The sequence below is a fragment of the Rhincodon typus genome, chromosome 28, assembly GCF_021869965.1.
Source record: "Rhincodon typus isolate 14 chromosome 28, sRhiTyp1.1, whole genome shotgun sequence".
In the NCBI taxonomy this organism is placed as follows: domain Eukaryota; kingdom Metazoa; phylum Chordata; class Chondrichthyes; order Orectolobiformes; family Rhincodontidae; genus Rhincodon; species Rhincodon typus.
In genome coordinates, this window is record NC_063359.1 from 39,628,474 (window position 1) to 39,648,688 (window position 20,215).

General features: G+C 40.2%; 1 protein-coding gene across 3 annotated transcripts in view; it reads right to left on the minus strand.

Annotated features, from left to right (window-relative positions):
* The window catches only part of LOC109917449 (serine/threonine-protein kinase N2-like), a 54,624-nt gene extending 37,546 nt beyond the window's left edge, over positions 1 to 17,078 (minus strand). For 2 of the 3 annotated variants that reach the window (XM_048613764.1, XM_020517283.2), the window contains exons 1-6: positions 16,972 to 17,078; positions 14,499 to 14,799; positions 7,147 to 7,301; positions 2,902 to 3,031; positions 1,742 to 1,878; positions 235 to 442 (exon numbers count right to left, since the gene is read on the minus strand). In XM_048613764.1, coding sequence (XP_048469721.1) covers positions 235 to 442; positions 1,742 to 1,878; positions 2,902 to 3,031; positions 7,147 to 7,301; positions 14,499 to 14,799; positions 16,972 to 16,992 — 952 coding nt within the window. In that variant the 5' untranslated portion in view covers positions 16,993 to 17,078. Of the gene's footprint in view, positions 1 to 234; positions 443 to 1,741; positions 1,879 to 2,901; positions 3,032 to 7,146; positions 7,302 to 14,498; positions 14,800 to 16,677; positions 16,772 to 16,971 lie in introns of those variants that run through there. The other variant, XM_048613762.1, reaches the window with a different exon arrangement.
* Positions 17,079 to 20,215: the final 3,137 nt, after the last annotated feature.

Genomic DNA, 20,215 nt, shown 5'->3' on the forward strand with positions numbered 1-20,215 from the left:
ATCTACATACCACAGAAAGGAACAAAAAATTCTTTAAAAGTAAAAAAAAAAAAAGTACTTACGTTATCGGTCAATGGGCTGATAAATGACAAAAAAAAAAAAAAAAAAAAAAAAAAAAAAAAAAAAAAAAAATCAAGTTTGCCTCATGGGTAGAGGTTTGTAATGCTACTATATTAATGTATCAACTAACATCTTTGCCCGTATTAAATTTTGAAAAGAAACAGAAGCTTCTACCTGTTAGTGCTGCTGATTTGATAAAGGCCGCAGAGAGGTACGATGCGCCAACATGAGTTAGTGCTGCCGAGGGAGAATTCACCATTTTCAGCTCTTCTTTGATAACTTCATGTTTTGGGTGACCATGAGGGAGCTCACTCATACGGTTCTCTAGGGACATACGAAGCAGATCTATTTTCTGGACTGACTCCTGCAATTGCGACTGTGCCTAGTATCAAATGCAAACCAAATTTATTTTTGAAAAAATATTCTTGTACATTGTAAGAACAGGTTATTTTTGAAACATTAAGTGGAGACATGTGAATAAACTTTTTTCTTCCTGAAGACATAAATTCACGCTGAGACAATTCCACAAACCCAATAGTTCTCTGGTGACTTGCCAGAGAATCATTCATTCTGCATACTGAAGCATAGCAAGCAAGGCCCTACCATTAACTGTATAAACCCTACCCTTGTCTATCATACTAAAATATAATACTTCGCACTTATCCAGATTGAACTCCCAATCTGCCATTTCTCAGCCCATTGACCCATTTGATCAAGAGCCCTCTGTACTCAGAAAACCTTCTTCACTGTCTACTATGTCCCCAATTTTGGTGTTGTCTGCAAACTTATTAACCATGCCTTCAATATTCTCATCCAAATCATTTATATAAAATGATAAACAAGAGGACCCGGAACTGATTCCTGTGGAGGCATTTGGCATGCTCCTTCATTGCTCAGTCCTTTGAATATATTGAATTCAAATTTCACCATCTGCCATGGTAGGATTCAAACCTGTGTTCCCCAGAACATTGCTCTGGATTTTAGTTTAATGACATTACCACTAGGCTCCCCCTCTCCGAAATTGCCATCCATTCCCACTCTGGTCTCCAGTCTTCTATACTATTTCAATGAAATTCATTGGAAATTTGAGAAGTTGCATTGAGTCTTTCAATTAAGTACTTTAAATCCTTCCAAATTCAACATTCAATTGAACAACTTCAGATGCTAACCACTACCTCCATTTTCTCACCCTGAACCTGGTCTGTTATCCACCTTGTCTAGACTCAACTTTCTTTACCTTTACATGTCACATTACCATCTCCTTTTAGTTTTACACAATCAACCCCTTTGTCATTTACTGAATCCTGCCTTCTGTCCCATTAAATATCTTCCTTCTTTGTTTTTACTTCCCCTCCCAACCCTTTTTCTCAGAGTCTACATGTACTTAAAAACTTATGTCTTTAACTTGTCCAGCTCTGAAGAAAAAGGTCATCAAGCTGAAAGATTAACAATTATTTTTTCTCTTTCTCCAAAGATACTGCCTGACTTTGCTGAAAATCTTTAGTGATTCTGATTTTTAAAAGCTTTTTCAGTATTACCAGCATCTGTAGTATTTTACCAAATGTAAAACTATCAACATCAGTTTTTCCATAACTGAATTAGAAATCATTTTTGGTAGGTTTCCTCTGTCTCACTTATGTAGCATAAATTGTACAAGTATCCCATAATAGCTTCATCGTACCTCAACAAGAACTTTGTCTTGGACTCTCCTTCCTTCCAGCAATTTCACTGCATTTTTTGCACCTTCTGCTATTGCAGACTCAACCCAGAGATGATGTCTCAGTTCTTCAATTCGCAGCTCCAGAGGAGTGATGATTCCTTTGTTGCAGCCCATACAAGTAGAAAATGAGATCAAACAGTCTCAGTGGTAAGATATGATTTCTTGGGGTGGCTAAAACTTATTTTTTAAATCATCCACTTATCAAAAGATATTGGCTTAGGATGACAGCCAAAAGCTACACTGCATAGCTAATACAATATAAACTCAAGTTAACAGTGGTTAGCACTGCTGCCTCAACGCCGGGGAGCTGGGTTCAATTCCGCCCTCAGGCGACAGTCTGTGTGGAGTTTGCACGTTCTCCCCATGTCAGCGTGGGTTTCCTCCGGGTGCTCCAGTTTCCTTCCGGAGTCCAAAGATGTGCAGGCTAGGTGAATTAGCCATGCTAAATTGCCGGTAGCGTTCAGGGATGTGTACATTAGGTGGGGTATAGGGCAATGGGTTTGGGTGGGATGCTCTGAGGGTTGGTGTGAATTGTTGGGCCAAAAGGCATGTTCCCACTCTATAGGGATTCTACGATCTTAACCAAATGGTGTAAATGTGTATGCATATGCATATGCATATGCATGAGTTTGCATGTCAGACACATCCCCACAGGGTACAAGAGAAATTGGATGGAAAAATATCAAATATTAAAGGCTAACAATGTGATATTTGGACACCGCAAGAAAGTTACTTTTCAATTCTCTCTGTTGGTAATGGTCAAAGTGCCATTTGATTCTGGTGCTTATGCAGTGCATCTATAGCCCTGATACAGAGAAAAAGCAGTTTTATCTCTTGTGCCTCAGAGCTGACAGTCTCCTTCATGCTATGAGAAGATACTAAATAATCAGTTACAGGCTTACAGCATGAGGTTCTAGGCTGCTGCAGCACAGTACTTAACTATTGGTTCAGAGCAGCACGAGCAAAAATTTTCTAGGCAAGGAGCCATTCATTGAGGTGATTTAACAGCCAAGAACAGAGTGCACAGACCGCACTCTCTCAAAAATCATTCGCAAGTAAAGGCCAAAGAGTAACCGTGAAATAGGTGCATTTTCAGCATGTTTCCTGTTTCCAGCACCCACCTATGCTGTCATTGTTATCCTCAAATGCTCCGATAGTGCGATTCATTTTTAGGATTTGCATTCTGATTATATCAATCTTCATTTTGCTGGCTTGTAACATCTGTTGCGCCGCTGCTAACATTTTACGATCCTGGAAGCAATCACAGTCCAGTTTATTTTTAAGCAATTTGTTGAAAAAAGATGAAGCAATTTCCATTAAGGAAAACCATTTCAATTAGACATAAAATAAATCATTTTTCTTGGATCATTTTCTTTAGCAGAAGCAGGAAAGAATGTTCAAGAGGTGAAGACCTTTGAAAATAGTCAGCAGAGGAGCAAGTGAGGTGAGGACCCTCACAGAAAAGCAGAAAGATCAAAGGCAGATCTGAATGGGACTAAACAAGAATAAGATTTTACTAGTCTATACTAAAGTGGGAATAGGATAAGATAAGACAAAGGTTCATATTCTATTTAGTTGAGATGTGGTTGGGAGCTCAGGCACATCCTGCACAATGTGGGAAAATCCTAGATATTCCTGGTAGTCTGGATGACCATGTATGCAGGAGGTGCCACTGGCTAGAGCAACTGGAGCTCGAGCAGGAGCTGTCCTAGTGCATTCTGGAGCTTGAGAGATTTCAGGATGTGGTCACCCTGCTGATTAAGGAAGTGCAGGCTGAGGAAGAATGGGTGACTGCCAAACTGAAGGAGGGGACCAGGCAAGTAGTAAGGGAACCCCTAGACAGCATCTCATTTGCAGGCTATTTGTCAACCTTGAAAAGTGGCCAGTGTGATGATTCCTTTGGACATCAGTCAGGAGGGAAGGGCATGGCATTTTGGGTGGTCCAGCTGTGAGGGCGGGAGTGAGTGAGAGTGATTGTACAGGGCCAATAATGGTAGAGAATGTGTTAGTGAGTAAACAGATGATCTTGTGGTCCTAGACATGACTCAAGTATGGTTGCCCGAATCAAGGATGTAACAGAGCAGCTGTAGGGCTTTCTGAAGGGAGAGGATCAACAGCCAGAGGTTGTGGTCCATGTTGGGATGACAGACTAGCGAAATTAGGTCCTGCAAGCAGACTTGAAGGAGTTAAGGAAACTGAAAAGCAGGACTTCATAAGTTAGTAATCTCCAGATTTCTCCTCTGCCACTCCTCTGAGTATAGGAATAGAAAGTTATAGCTGGAGAGACGGCTGCAGAGATGGTGTAGGAGGGAGGGCTTTAGATTCTGAAGACAGGGGATGTTTCAGGGGAAGTGGGAACAGTACAAGTTGATCAATTATGTCTGAACAGGGATGTGATCAATATCCTCTTGGTCTGCTTATGCTGTTGGGATGAATTTAAGATAGGATTAGCAGGGGAGTAGGATCCTGGCAAGTACAGAGAGGAAAGAAGCAGATGGAATTCGAAGTTAAAACGTGAATAAGCAAGTCTGGAAAACAGAGGAAACATGTAGCTAGATTGGAAAAAAGTAGTGAGGTTAGTAAAGAGGACTGCTAACCTTGTCCCATTATTTAAAAAATGGGAGGGAATAGACAAGGGAATTATAGTCAGTTTAACCACAGTAGTGAAGTTATTAGAAAGACTTCTGAGGGATAGAATATATCTGCCAGATAACGGATCAACCAGGAATAGTCAGCACGAATCTGGTACAGGGAAGGTCATGTTTGACAAATTTGAGGAGATAATCAGGAATGTTGATGAGTGCAAAACATTTGATGTGGTCTACCAGAACAAAGGATTTTGATAACTGATCTGCCATGAGGAATCTTAAGAACCTGTGAGACCCAAAACAAAATGGCATGTTGGATCCAAACCTGACCAAGAGGCAGGAAGACGATGGTGATGATACAGGGCTATTTCTGTGATTGGACATCTGTTTATAGTGGAGTTAAACTATAATAAGATGTAGGAGCAAAATTCAGCCCGTCAAGTCACTTCCGCCATTCAATGAGATCGTGGCTGAACTGATCATCCTCAACTCCACATTCCTGTCTTCTCCTCTAACTTCTGACTAAAAACTACAGTCCTTCTCAACCTTGAATATACTTCAGGACCCAGCCTTGATAGCCCTTTGCAAAGAATTTCACAGATTCACTACTCACCAAGAAGAAATTCTTCCTCATTTATCATAAACGTGTGACTTCTTCTGAAGATTATGCCCTCTCGTCCTTGACTCTCCCACTCGGGAAAAGAACCCTTCCATGTCTATCCTGTTAAGTCCCTCAAGAATCTCATGTTTCAACAATATTGCCTATCGGTCTTCTAAATTCAAATTAGTACAGGCCCAACCTACTGAACCTCTCCTCATAAGACAATCCGTCCATACCTGGTACGAGCCTAGCGAACTTCTCTAGACTACGTCCAATGCCCTATAGAGAAGTGAAAAGCCTTTGCTCAGTGGCCCTAAACAATGAAGCTCCTGATCATTGCTGCAGGCATTTTCTCCTTTACAAATAGGGAAAGCAGTTTAAGTTTAATCCCAAGACCACATGGTGAAATGTGCAGATGCATTAATGTGGTTAAAATCATTATTGCTCTCAATCACTAAATCTGCTCACTGTTAGAACCCATGCTGATTTTTTTCATTACTTTTATTCATTTATCAATTTTGATTTAGAGCTGTGAACTGGGAATTATGAACTGAAAATGACTTGTGGGCTTTAGGACAGCTGAAGCCAGGCCTGGAGATTAATTGCAGGCCAATTCTTGACTTTTGGAGGAACATGGTGTTTAAACAGATAGCAGAGGCTGGCCATTAACGAGGTCAGTACCTGAGAAATGATCCCACCAAGTCTGGAAGAGACCCTATATTCAGATGGCAGATATTGATTGGTAATTGAGACCTTGGGAAAAGACATTCAGATTCAGGCAGGACCAGAGTTGACATTGGTTTTTGAACTATGTTTTCTGTAAAGCAGCTTTTGGCTGCTGCTGACACAGCATGAAGATTTGAAAGCTTCCTGCCTAATCTCCCACACCAGCTTCCAGAAGCCCAAAGAGTAGAAACCCAAGTTAGAACTACTTTTACCCGAGAACTGAAAAGAAAAGCAACCAAACAGTCCACATCTGCGAGACAAGACATCGTGAGAACCATTTAAATAATCCAGCCAGTTTTGTTATTTCTTTTATTTACCACTTAAATTTACCACTTTCTTTGTCTGTCTGATTGAGAGAAAAATCGGATTTAAAAGTAAACACATTAATTAAGTGATCTTGTTTAATTTTTCCTGCTATAGTTATATATTTAGTAAATCATTAAGTTTTCTGTTCAAGATACAAATTATCCATTAATTAATATTTCTTAATATACTATAAATTAATTATTCATAAAGTCTGGGATTGGTTATTCAAATGTCTGATTAGGAATCATTGAAATAATTACTGGGCGTCTTCAATAGCTTACTGTGTTGTGAATATATAGGTAGAAAGGCTGATTTGGCTCGACTCTGTCCCCATGTCATAACATCACTTTAGTAGATCAGACTCTGGCATGAGAAAAGAGCAACAAGTATGGTCACAAAAGAAATGTTACAGTGCTGATATCTGGTAGCTTGGCACACTGAACTTTTTCCCCCATAGTGCTGAATCACTGTCAGAAAACAGAACAAAGGGCAGGTGAGTCCTCACAGAAGGTAAACATTAACATATGGCCGATCCAAGACATTGAGAGTGACCACAAAAGACCTTTAACCTTTAAATGCATTACATCACATATCTTGTTTATTGTCAATTACTCTATTATTGATGATTTAGTAGCTATGCAACTTTAATTATTTTGATACTAATTTTTCAAAAGTTCATTCAAAATGAAACATGATCACTTCAAAACAAATCTTTTCACATTCCAAGTGAATAAAATCAAAAATTAGATGACCACAATCATATTGTAACTAATTTTAAATTTGACCTTTGCTTCCAGTAGCTTCCTTCCTTCTAAGCCTTAGACATCAGACTGCTTCCAGATTATTGCTGTTTTATTGTAAGTTGTCTAACTAAATCCATTTTTGTGCTCAAGTCAAATCCTGCACTAATCAACAAAAGTTTTCCATCAAATCCCAAACTTTAGAGCTACTAAAGAGACACCAAAGCGAAAGAAAGAACCTCAGTGGACATGCGTAAGAACAAAGGGTATTGTGTACCCGAGCTACAAATCTACTCAAACCTTAGAACAAAGGGTATGCAATTTCTACAATGTTATTTCTAACGCAGTAGATAAAACTTCTCTAAAATCCTCATGTCTGGTGAAGGTGGAACATAGAGATCTTACCTTCGATGGTCTATTTGAATACATCTGGATCATGTTTTCAGCCCCCTGCTTAACCTTCATTTCAATATTTAGCTGTCTCTTCAGAGCAGTGATTCGACTGCTGAGAGGAGTTAGACACTGCTCCCAGCAACAGGGGTCTGGAGACATTCCAACATCTGGGGATATTAAAGAATAGAAAACGCTGGGTTCTCTTTACTTGTTGACTATTAATCTTGATTCAAAAATAAAAAGGAGGTCAAAGAACCTACTGGCCTCCACTGAACCAATCACCTTGTTTAATTCATATTTCCATAAATTCAATTGCATGGTATCCAGCTTTCAAAATTACATTTTAGCAGATGTTGCATTGTTACAGTGGTTGACTAAACTGCACCAATGTATGTTCATTGTAGGCATTCAGATGGTTAGGATGCCATTTTTTTAAAAAAAGAGAGCAAGGAATTCTCGTGGGAGCTTGCCCAGTATTATCTGTTCAACCTACATGATAAAACAGATAAATTAGTCTGTTTTTCTCTATTTGTTCCACTTCATTGTACATCAGAGTAAACATTGTATGGGAAATGTTTTGAGAAGTTGAGAGGATGGAAAGCAAATTTACTTTCAAATTAAAAAGTGCACACATTTTCAGCATAAGAGTTCAGATAGTTTTTAGAACTATTTACCAGCATAAATAATTCCCCAGTGTATTAGTCATCCTTGTATTACTGCTTATTTGAGATAGCCCAGCAGTAGATTTTTCATGTAAAACATCCCCTTATGCTTCACCAACCGTCATACTTTTACGCTGAAATATTCTGCCAATCATAATAGCACAACTCAATTCCACAGGAGGACCGTGCAACGTTTATAAACCTAACCTAAGCAGAACGATAGACCAATGATTGTTTTGATTAAAGTTTCCATAACACATTTTTGCAGAATTTTAGGAACCAAGTAAACTCTTACTCATTACACTTATTGCAGTCATATTGGGCTTACCGCAGATAGATCACAAAATGTCATAGCACAAAACATAATGAAATAGTGAATAAGCCTTGAAATGGCATGCAGTGCCCTCATTATTACTCTCACAATCACTATTGGTAATAATACACTCATGTCACTGGTAGCAGTAGTAAAATTGGAGTGATTTTGTGTTTTGCCCTTTTGGATCAAGGTCTGAAGAATTTTATCGACACCCTATCAAATCTGTAACGGTAAAGTATGCATCTGGTGTGTTTTTTTTAAAAAAAAAACACAGAAGAACTGCTGCATAGGTTGTACAGAGAGTAACAGGGGTTAGAGAACGTAAAAAACAAGAGCAAACCATTCAACAAGATCATGGCTGATCTGCCCCAAGTTTCAACTCCTCATTAAAGCCTTCGACTCCCTAAAATTTTAAAGAAAAATCTACCTACTTCCTCTTTAAATGCTTTCAGTGGTCTAGCCTCTACTAATGCTTGGGGGCCCTTCGAGACATTCACTACCCTCTGGGACAAGAAATTCTTTCACTTTCAGTCTTAAATGAGAACATCCCTTCATTCCTTAACTATGACCCCCAGTTTGAAATTCCTTCACTACTGGAACCATTTTTTCAATCAAGCCCCTCTCAGAAGTTTGTATATTTTAATAATAACATTTTATATCATAATAACAAAATATTCACTCCTGTGATGTGGGTGACACTGGCTGACCATCATTTATTGCCTGTTCCAGGTTGCCCTTGAAAAGGTGATGGTGAGCTGCCTCCTTGAACGCCTGCAGCCCATATGCTGCAGGTCGGCCCACAATACAGCTCAGGAAGGAATTCTAGGATTTTGACCCAATGACCCGCATTCTTCTAAACTCTAAAATGAATGAAAGCCTAATCTGTTTAGCCTTTAAGTCAGGACAATGTCAGAAGTCACACAACACCAGGGTTATTTGAAATCACAAGCTTTCGGAGCATAGCCCTTTGTCTGGTGAAGAGAGAGAGAAGCATACAGACACAGAATTTATAGGCAGAGAGATCAAAAGATCACACAAATGGTGTGGCTGGAGTGTCAAATAAATCTCCGCAGGTGATCAAGACCGTCAGACAGTATCAGTAGTGTCAACAGCTGAATAACAAGTGAAGGAATGACCTATAATCCAATTAAATGAGGTAGGGAGACAATTACAAAAAATTAAAAATAAGGTGGTGCTGGAGACAAACCAGTGGCTGGAATAACATGATAGGTACAACAGTCACATGCTGAGGGTCTAACCAAAGTAATAAGTAATTCAAAACTGTACAAACTAATTAAGATAGAGAGATCATAATTTAATCAAGGTGGGGGTGTCATAACAGGACAGGTAAGGAAGATTTTACAGATACAGAACAGTGCGATGGGGTTACATGTAGCTCAACAGGAACCCAAGATCGCAGCTGAGGCTGTCTTCATTGGTACGGAACTTGGCTATCAGTTTCTGCTTGGTGATTCTACATTGTTGTGTATCTTGAAGGCCGCTTACCCAAAGATTGGAGGCTGAACATCTTTGACAGCTGAAAATGTTCCCCGACTGGAAGGGAACATTCGTGTTACGCAGTGACCATTCATCCATTGCTGTAGCTTTCTTAATATACCATACCTCAGGGCATCCTTGCTGGCAGCATTTGAGATAGACAATACTGGCCAAGTCACATCAATATCTGCTATGCACATGGTGGGTGGTGTTCCCACGTGTGATGGTAGTATCCATAACAAATGATCTGGCATGTCTTGCAGAGGTTGCCACGGCAGGGTTGTGTGGTCGATGTTGTCCTGAAGGTTGGGTAGTGTGCTGCGAATGATGATCTGTTTAAGGTTTAGCGCTTGTTTGAAGGCAAGAAGTGAAAGTGTAGGAAAGATCTTCGCGAGATGCTTATCATCAATGACATGTTGAAGGCTGCGAAGAACATGGTGTAGCTTCTCTGCTCTGGGGAAGAACTGGACGAAGGGTACTCTGTTGGTCATATCCTGTGTCTATCCTCTGAGGAAGTCATTGTAGTTTTTCTACTGTTGTACGTCGGAACTGGTGATCGATGAGTTGAGCATTGTATCCCATTCTTATAGTTAGACCCTCAGCATGTGACTCTTCTACCTATCATGTTATTCCAGTCATTTGGTTTGTCTCCAGCACCACCTTATTTTTATTTTGTTAAAAAAAAAAACTCTGCCTCATTTAAATTGGATTATAGATCATTCCTTCACTTGTTATTCAGCTGTTACACTTTACTCACACCATCTGACACTTTTGATCACCTGCCGAGACTTACTAGGCGACACTTTACTCACATCATTTGTATGGTCTTTTGACCCCTCTGCCTATAAAATTCTGTGTCTATGTGCTCGCCCTCATTTCACCTGACAAAGGGGCTAGAATCCAAAAGCTTGAGATTTCGAAAACCTGTTGGGCTATAACCTAGTCTCGTGGGACTTCAGACGGTGTCCACCCCAGTATCTCCACATCCATCCTGATCCACAGGAATTAGCCTGGTGATTCTCTTTGAAACTGTCTACATTGCCAGGGCATCCCAAATTAAATACAGGTACCAAAACTGCAGACTGAACCCCAGGTGTGGCCTCACTTCCACCCTATACAGCTGTAACAACACTTCCCTATTTTTAAACTCTAACAGCCTAGCAACAATGGCAAAATTTCATTTGCCTTAATCACTTGGCACACCTGTATGCCAATTTTGTGTGTTTCGTGTACAAGAACACCCAGATCCCCTTCACTACATCTCAAATCTCTATTTAAAATAGTTGTCTGCCTTTTGATTCTTCTTCTTTGCATTTGGAAAAGTGCATGATCTCTCACCTTGCTCCATTAAACTCCATCTGCTGAGTTTTTAAACCCTCTCTTAACCTATATTTTCTTATCAGTTTCTTATGCTATCATTGCAACATGCCCTCAAGACAATTTTTGTATTGTCAGCAAATTTAAATACATTACACTCCTACCCCTTCCTTAAATCATCAGCATGGATAACAAACAGTTGAGGTGCTAGGTCCACTAGTTGTCTTCCCAAATCTTGTCTTCTGATAGTTAGCCAATCCTCAAACTATGCTAAGGAAAAGCAATAGCAAAGTGGTATTACCGCTAGATTATTAATCCAGAAACTCAGCTAATGCTCTGGGGGCCCAGGTTCAAGTCCTGCCATGCCAGATGGTGGAATCTTAATTCAATTTTAAAAATTCTGAAATCAAGAATCTATCAGTGACCATGAAACCATTGTCAACTGTTAGAAAAACCCATCTGGCTCACTAACGTCCTTCAGGGAATGATATCTGTCCTCCTCACCTAGTCTTTGTTACGAAATCTCAAAGAAGAATGCAACTGGACAGAGTGCCCGGCATCAATCAAGACACTGAGAAAGACAACAGCAGAACCACCTTGTTGACTCTGCAAAATCCTCCTTACTAACATCTGGATGATGGTGCCAGAATTGGGGGAGCTGTCAAGCAACAGCCTGATATAGTCATACTCTTGGAATCATACAGAAAATCTCAGACACCATCACTGGATAAGTTCTGTCTTACTGGCAGGACAGACCTAGCAGAGGCAGCTCCAGACTGAATGAAGTTTCATGGTTTTAGGTTAAACATGGGCAAGGAAACCTCCTGACACTGAGGATGGCAAGGGCACAAGTGCACTCTGGGTGGGGGATTTCAATGTCCACCACCAAGAGTGACTTGGCACCAGCACTACTGAACAAGCAGGTCAGGTCCTAAATGACAAATCTGCTAGGCTTGGTCTGCAACAGGTGGTGAGGGAACCAACGAGGAGGGGAAAAACATATTTGACTTCATTGCTGCCAATCTGCTAGTTGCAGATGCATCAGTTCATGACAGTATCGGTAAGAGTGACCATCACACGGTGCTTGTGGAGGTGAAGCCTTCACATTGAGAATAGCCTCCATCATGCTGTGTGGCATTATCAGTGTGCTAAAATGGGATAAACTTCAAACAGATCTGGCAACTCAAGACTGGGCATCCATGAAACACTGTGGGCCATTACGGCAGCAGAATTTTTCTGCAGCACAATCTTTAAACTAATGGCTTGACATATTCCCACTCAACCACTACCACCACACCAGGGGATCGACCCTTGTCCGATGGACAGTGCAGGAGGGCATGCCAGGAGTAGCATTACGTATATCTAAAAATGAGGGGTCAACCTGGTGAAGATGCCAAACAGCAAGTGATCCCAAAACCAATGGATCAGATCTAAGCTCTGCAGCCCTGCCACATCCAGTCATGAATGGTGTTGGACAATTAACCAACTCACTGGAGGAGGTGGCTCCACAAATATCACCATCCTTGAAGAAAGAAGAGCTCAACACATCAGTGCAACAGATAAAGCTCAAACATTCATAGCATTCTTCAGCCAGAAGTACCAAGTGGATGATCCATATCCACCTCCTCCAGTGGTTCCTGGCATCACAAATGCCAGTCTTCAGCCAATTTGATTCAGTCCTTGTGATAGGGGGAGATGATGGCCTAGTGGTATTATTGCTGGACTGTTAATCGAGAGAGACCCAGGTAATGGTTATGTCCTGGGGACCTGTCTTCAAATCCTGCCACAGCAGATGGTGAAATTTGAATTCAATAAATGCCTGGAATCAAGAGTCTAACGATGACCATGATTCGATTGTCCAGCAAAAACCAATCTGGCTCACTGATATCTTTCAGAGAAGGAAACTCCCAGCCTTACCTGGTCTGGCCTACATGTGACTCCAGACCACAGCAGTGTGATTTACTCTTAATTGCCCAGAGGGCAATTAGGGATGGACTATAAATGCTGGCCTAGCCAGTGACACCTTCATCTGACGAATGAATTTTGAAAAGAAAGAAACAAATAAAAATCAATAAACTGTTAGAGGCATTTAATTCTGCAAAGTTTATGGGCCCGAACAATATTTCAGCAGTAGTACTGAAAGTTTGAGCTCCAGAACTTGCTGCTCCTCTAGCCAAGCTCTTCCAGTTACAACATTGTATCTACCTGACAATGTGGAAAATTGCCCAGGTTTGTCCTGCTTTTTCTGTACAGGACATATTAAACCTGGCCAATTACCGTCCTTTCAGTTTATCAATCATCTGTAAAGTGATCGAACACATTACGATCGGTGCTGTCAAGCAGCACCTGCTCAGTAATACTCAGTTTGTGTTCCACCAGGGCCACTCAGCTCCTGACCACATTACAGCCTGGGTTCAAACAAGGACAAAAAAGAACTGAATTCCAGAGGTAACAGTGACAGCAACAACCCTTGATATCAAAGCCACATTTGACCAAATGAGGCATCAAGAGCCCTAGCAATACTTGAACCAATGGGTATTTGGTGGACAGACACTCTGCTGGTTGGAATCATACGTGCCACATAGGAAAACGGTTCTAGCTGTTGGAGCTCAGTCATCTCAGGACTTCTCTGCAGGAGTTCTTCAGGATAGTGTTGTAGGCACAACCATCTTCAGCTGCTTCAATGACCTTCCATCAGAAGTGAGGATGTTTACTGATGATTGCAAAACATTCAGCACCATAGTATCTCCTCAGATACTAAAGCCAGGTGGGATGCTTTTTGGAGGTTCGGTACAGACTCAATGGGCTGAGTGGCCTCTTTCCACACTGTAGGGATTCTATAATTTTACAAAATCACCTCAAAGAATCATATACAAGAAACATGTCTGCAAACATTTCTCAATTCAACAAAAGCAATTCTTCTACCGTCACAATTACCTAATCTCCAATAAGTCTGTCCGGTCATTGGGTTCTTCTTCACAATTAGATGTGGTTGGTTTATTTACCCTGTCCTTTTTAAAATCTCCTTTCCCAACATTGCTGAGTATTATTTTCATATACTGTAGGTACCTCCATCAATTATTCAAGTGAACTGTGACATCCTAAAGTCAGCAGTTTTTAACAGAGAAACAAACTTGGGACTTAAATAGTTAAACCTGCATATGTGTGCACTTTTCAGCAAGAGGTTCAAAAAGTGATCAGGAGCAGGAATCCTTGATAATTTTATTTTGCTTCTGGTTCAGGATCTGAGAGACCTACTTTGGCATCTTCATTGGCCAAGCTCATATTACTTACCACATACCAGGTATCACATATGTAGCAAACTGGGTGATGAACCTAGCCTGTGAACTAATGAAAGAGTAAAATTTATTCCCCTGGCCCAGAAAGATCAACAGGTGAATCAAGAAATTATCGGTGAGACAGTGGAAAGGAGCTCGAGAAATGTGCATTTCAATACTAAGCTGCATTCTAATTTAAAAGTCACAGTTTTGTACAGTTATATACCTAATGTTTTAGCTCCACATAAAGGGTTAGGTCTTCTTATCCAACATTCAGCTGTAAGTTGCACTCACCTCCCCGATTGTCCCTATCTGTGATCATAATTCGTGCATTCAGCTCCTGAAGTTCCCAATGCAGACGTTCCAATTTGCGATTTGAGGTTTTCAAAATGTTTTCCACATGTGCCAGATTTTTCTTATCCGTTGTCACTTTGCGCAAGTTCTCTGTTCCCTCTTTGATTTTTAGCTCCTTTTGTATTTCGCGTCGAATCAGATCTTTTACTTCATCAAGTTTTTGTTGCATATCTGGATCCAAGAGATCAGCTCCCTCTTCCAGGTCCAGCCTCTGGTTGATCAACAGCTGGTAGGAATTGCTCTAAATAAATTAGATGAATGGTTACTTATTTTCATTATGACAGCAGATAAAATTGCAACATTCAGTAAGTTACTGCAGCACTTGTCACAATAACAATAGCAGTTGAACTTTGAAATATTCTATTAGCTTTTGACTAAAAAGACTTGGTTTAATATGGCATCGGATCTGAAAGACAGAACTTCTGAAAATGCAGCTAAATAACATTAGCCCTGCTTCAAACACTAGCTAGATTACATGATCAAATCCTGGTTTGTTCTTTCACTAAGTCCTTGCAAAACAGATTAGGTATTATCAAGTAGAACAAAGAACTACGAATGCAGGAGATCTGAAATGAATTAAAACAGAAATTGCTAGAGAAACTCGGCAAGCCTGGCAGCATCTGTGGAGAGAAGACAAGAGTCAATGTTTTGCATTCTGTGATCCTTCTTCAGAACCATACAGAAGTTTCTCCAGCAATTCTTGTTTTTGCTAGTGAGCCAAATTTGGCAACAAATGGATCAATAATCTACTGTAGAGCAAATGCCTTAAAAAGACACCCAGCTTGATAGCTTACTTTTAATACTTAAACAGAATTGATTTTAAGTTACCTTGGTCAAATTATTTCAGTTAGATCAAGCCAAGATATTAGATGTTCCCATTCCTGTTCCTTGTGTTTTATGTCACTAAAGTTACTAGTGATAATTCCAATTCCCAATCCATTACATCATTCAGTAATGGAATGGTTACATTTACCACATTCCCTTCAAAAGTTTGATTAAAAACAAATTGTTCCCAAAAATTAGCCTGCATTAAATGCTGTATAATTTGAGTAATCTCTTTCAGGAACTGCTCAGCTTTTGCTGGCTTTCTGCATTGCCCCATTTGATTATTCCAACTAACTTTCAAATTAGAACAAAAGTCTGAGATATTTTCCCCCAGAGGAAAAAACAGGAATAAACAAGTGGCTTAAGCCACATGCTTCCCTGAACATTTGGCCTAAACAGTCACAGCATCTCAACCATGGTCTATTAAACATTTTGGAAAGTTTTATTTTCCTCAGGCCTGGTAAGGCATCAGGTGACTAAAATAAATATATGCATTCCTTCTAAAGAAAGGTCGATGGATCTGAAACATTAATTCTGTTCCTCTCTTCACAGGTGCTGCCAATTCTACAGCGTATTTCAAATAGTTTGGTACTTTTATTTCTATCGCCATTTCCACTATCTTATGATAGAAAGCATTTAACAACCAGTAGACTGCGTTTGAATTCCAGTCACTGTTATAACATAGAAAACTGGCATGCAAACTGAAAGATCCTATCAACAGTTGAGAGATGCAGGTAATGCCAAAATAATTTTTCTGGAAAGAAAAGATTGGTTTAGAGATAAATATTTACCTGCACACAAGGAAAAACACATTTCATTAAGTAAAAGCATTAATTAGTCATATACATAACCCAAAGGTCAGCATTTCTTGTCCATCCCAAACAACTAAACAGCTTGCTTGGCTATTTTAGAGGACATTTACAGTGTCCTGGGTCTGGAGTCACATACACAACAGATGAGGGGCAATGGCAAATTTCCTTCCCTACATAACATCAACAATCAAACAACCTTTTATACCAACCAGTAATTTCATAGTCAACATTACCAGTATTTTTCACTAGCCAAGTCACCAATTGTCCCAGTGGACTCTGAACACTTGTCTGTATATCATTAACTCAGGCCTCAAGATGACTCACCAACACAGTTCAATAACATAGTCACTATTCTACCAAACCAAAATTTTACTTTGCACAAACAGCTATTTCTTTTACACATGACCACAGTCAGGCCTTTGGTGTGAAGTATTATTGGAAACGCTGGCCCACCAACAGGGCGGCGCTCCCTCAGCACTGACCCTCCGACAGTGCGGAGCTTCCCTCAGCGCTGACCCTCCGACAGTGCGGCGCTCCCTCAGCAGCTCAATAGGGCGTCATTCTAGAAAGTTGTGCCATGTGTCTCTAACGGAGACTCAAACTCACGACCTACTGATACTGAAGTTTGAATGCTGCGTATTAAAAAAAAATCATTGAATAGGACCCTGTCCGGGATTTTCCCTCTTATGGAGTGGGGGAAACATCGGGACCAGATTCGCGATCTTTTTCTGACTCGTTGAACTTCACTAGCAATTTGTTTTGTAACTTTTCCTGACCTGTTTGCAACTCCCCGCCATCGTCCCTCAGCAACTTTATTTCTTTTCCGCCTAAAGGATGGTGCTGTCTGGTCATTCCTACTCCATTTATTTCCCCTCAGTCAGTTGAGCCACTAACGGATGCGCCGTTTGAAATGTTTTTAAACCCAGCGCGCTCCCGCCCCGGTACGGCGCGCCCCACTCGCTAATTGGACAATTGCGGCCACAAGTGAACTGTCAATCAGTCATTTCCAACTAATATAAGGTTGTGGGCGGACCTTCGTGTACGTGATGTCATCGCTCGTCATTGCAAAGCTGCCTTATCTTTGACGTCATCAGGCTGCCCTCCCCAGCAGCAAAAGTGTCCTTTCTTGTTGAAACTATGAGGCATGCTTGGCTAATTAGAGTAAAAATAAATAATCATGTTGAATATTTGTGAAACATTATACATTTGTTTAAGCCTTTTGTCTTGCGCTAATAAGAACAATTTGCACAATTCAAGTTCTGATGAAGGGTCTAGGCCCGAAACGTCAGCCTCTCTGCTCCTATGATGCTGCTTGGCCTGCTGTGTTCATCCAGCCCTGCACCTTGTTGTCTCAAGTTCTGGTCATATTGGATTTGAAACATTATCTTTTCTATCATTCTATGTGTTTTTCTAGAACTTATTGTCTATCTCAGATTTCCTTGATCAATAGTATTTTTCTTTTGGTAATAAGAACAGAAATTGTTGGAGAAACTCAGCAGGTTTGGCAATATATGTAAAAAGAGAATCAGACTTAACACTTTGAGTCCAAAATGACTTCAAAACACAAACTGAGTTGTTCCACTATCATGAAACAAAATGCCTAACAAAAATACCCCCTCTTTAGTGAGGGACAGTTAATTAAGAACTACATTGAAAATCAACTGAAATTGAAGATTAAATGATAAAATTGTGAGCGGCATTTGACATACCCTCAATTCCTGAACTGCCCAATGGCCTCAGAAATCTTAAGCTGGGGTATACTGTCATTCTTTCTTCAGAACGAGGATTCAAAATATGGACCCACTGAACAATTTTGAAACCTCTCTAGTCTTGAGAGGTACTGGTGGGTATTTCACAACTAGAGGTTTGTCATAAGATGGAAGTACTGTTTTCTATATCCTTTCATGGAGTATGGAAGTCACTGACAATCCCTGCATTTGTTGACAATCATTAATTGCCCTTGAAGTGAATGGCTCATTATATCATTCCAGAGGGCTATTAAGGTTAGTTTTTTTGCAGATGACACCAAAATTAGTGGTGTAGTGGCCAGCCAAGAAGGTTACCTCAGGGTACAGCAGGACCTTGATCAGATGGGCAGATGGGCTGAGGAGTTGCAGGTGGAGTTTAATTTAGATTAATGTGAGGTGCTGCATTTTGGAAAGGCAAATCAGGGCAGGACTTATACAGTTAATGGTAAGGTACTGGTGAGTGTTGCTGAACTGACTCCTTGTAGTGTATGTTCATAGTTCCTTGAAAGTAGAGTCATAATGTAGAGGATAATGAAGAAGGCATTTGGAATGCTTGCCTTTATTGGTCAGTGCATTGAGTGAAGAAGTTGGGAGGCCATGTTGTGGCTATATAGGACATTGGTTAGGCAGCTTTTGGAATACTGCATTTAATTCTGGTCTCCCTGCTATAGGAAGGATGTTGTGAAACTTCAAAGGGTTCAGAAAAAATTTACAAGGATGGTGCCAGGGTTGGAAGGTTTGAGCTACAGGGAGACGCTGAATAGCCTGGGGCTGTTGTCCCTGGAGTGTCAGAGGCTGAGGGGTGACCTTATAGAGGATTATAAAATCATGAGGGGCATAGGTAAGGTGAACAGCCAAGGTCTTTTCCCAAGGATAATGGAGTCCAAAACTAGAAAGCATAAGGTGAAAGGGGGAAGATTTAAAAGGGATCTAAGGGGGAACATATTCGCACAGAGGGTGGTGTGTGTATGGAATAAACTGCCAGGGGAAGTGGTGGAGTCTGGTACAATTATAACATTTAAAAGGCATTTGGGTGGGTACATGAATAGGAAAGGTTTAGAGGGATATGGGCCAAATGGTGGCAACTGGGATTACATTAATTTAGGATATCTGGTCAGCATGAATGAGTTGGACCAAAGGGTCTGTTTCCACACTGTACAGCTCTATGACTGTAAGAGTCAACTACTTTGCTGTGTCATATTAGGCCAGAGAAGGAGGGCAAATTTCCTTCCTCAAAAACATTAATGAACCAGATTTGATGATATTTTTATGGTCACCATTACTGAGACTAGCTATTAAATCAAATGTATTAATTGAATGATAAATTACCACAGGTGCCATTGTGAGATTGAACACATCCTCAGAGCAAAGGATTACTTGTCCAGTGCTATTACCACAATGTAACTGCCTATCCCTGCCTGCAGTGAAGCTGTAGATTCAGATTTCACAGCGGTTTTTCAAGGTGCAGAGAGATATGTTGCAGTATATATATTACGAAGAAAAGAAGCATCAAAGAAGGTGTAGAGAAGATTTATAAGGGTATTACTAGAAACGTGTGTGCCTAAATATCAGGAAAAGATTGATAGAATACAGAGGAATATACAGAGTACAGAGGAATATAGCAACATAAGAACAGGAGGAGGCCTTCGACCTGTTGAACATGCCCCACTGTTCAATACAATCATGCTGATTGATGATTTCAATGCCCTTTTCCATCAATTCCCATCTGTTACCGGTAATTAGAAATCTATCAATCTTTACATTAAAAATATTCAAAGACCATGCCTCCACAGCCATATATGATACAGAATTCCAAAGACTCACAACACTGAATAAAATCATTTTTTCTTATCTCAGATCTAAGTGACATGTCCCTTATTTTCTTACATTACAACAGTAAACACACTTAAATGTACTTTGTTGATTGTAATGCATTTTGGGATGTCTTAACAGAATGAAAGTAGAGTTACCAACCCTGCAAATTAATGATCTATCTCCAAAAAACTGTAAGAAACGCAGAAAATAATAAAAACTGTTTATTTGTTTTAAAGCTGTTAATTTAATTTGTTTACTAGTTCTAAAAATATTGGAGATGAGAACATAGTGTACAAAACAAACAATTAAGAATCTTGTTCACATTTTTGTAAGAGTGCTGTGAATGTATGAATTAGGCACAGAAATAGGCCAGAGATAGTAGGAACTGCAGATGCTGGAGAATCTGAGATAACAAGGTGTAGAGCTGGATGAACACAGCAGGCCAAGCAGCATCAGA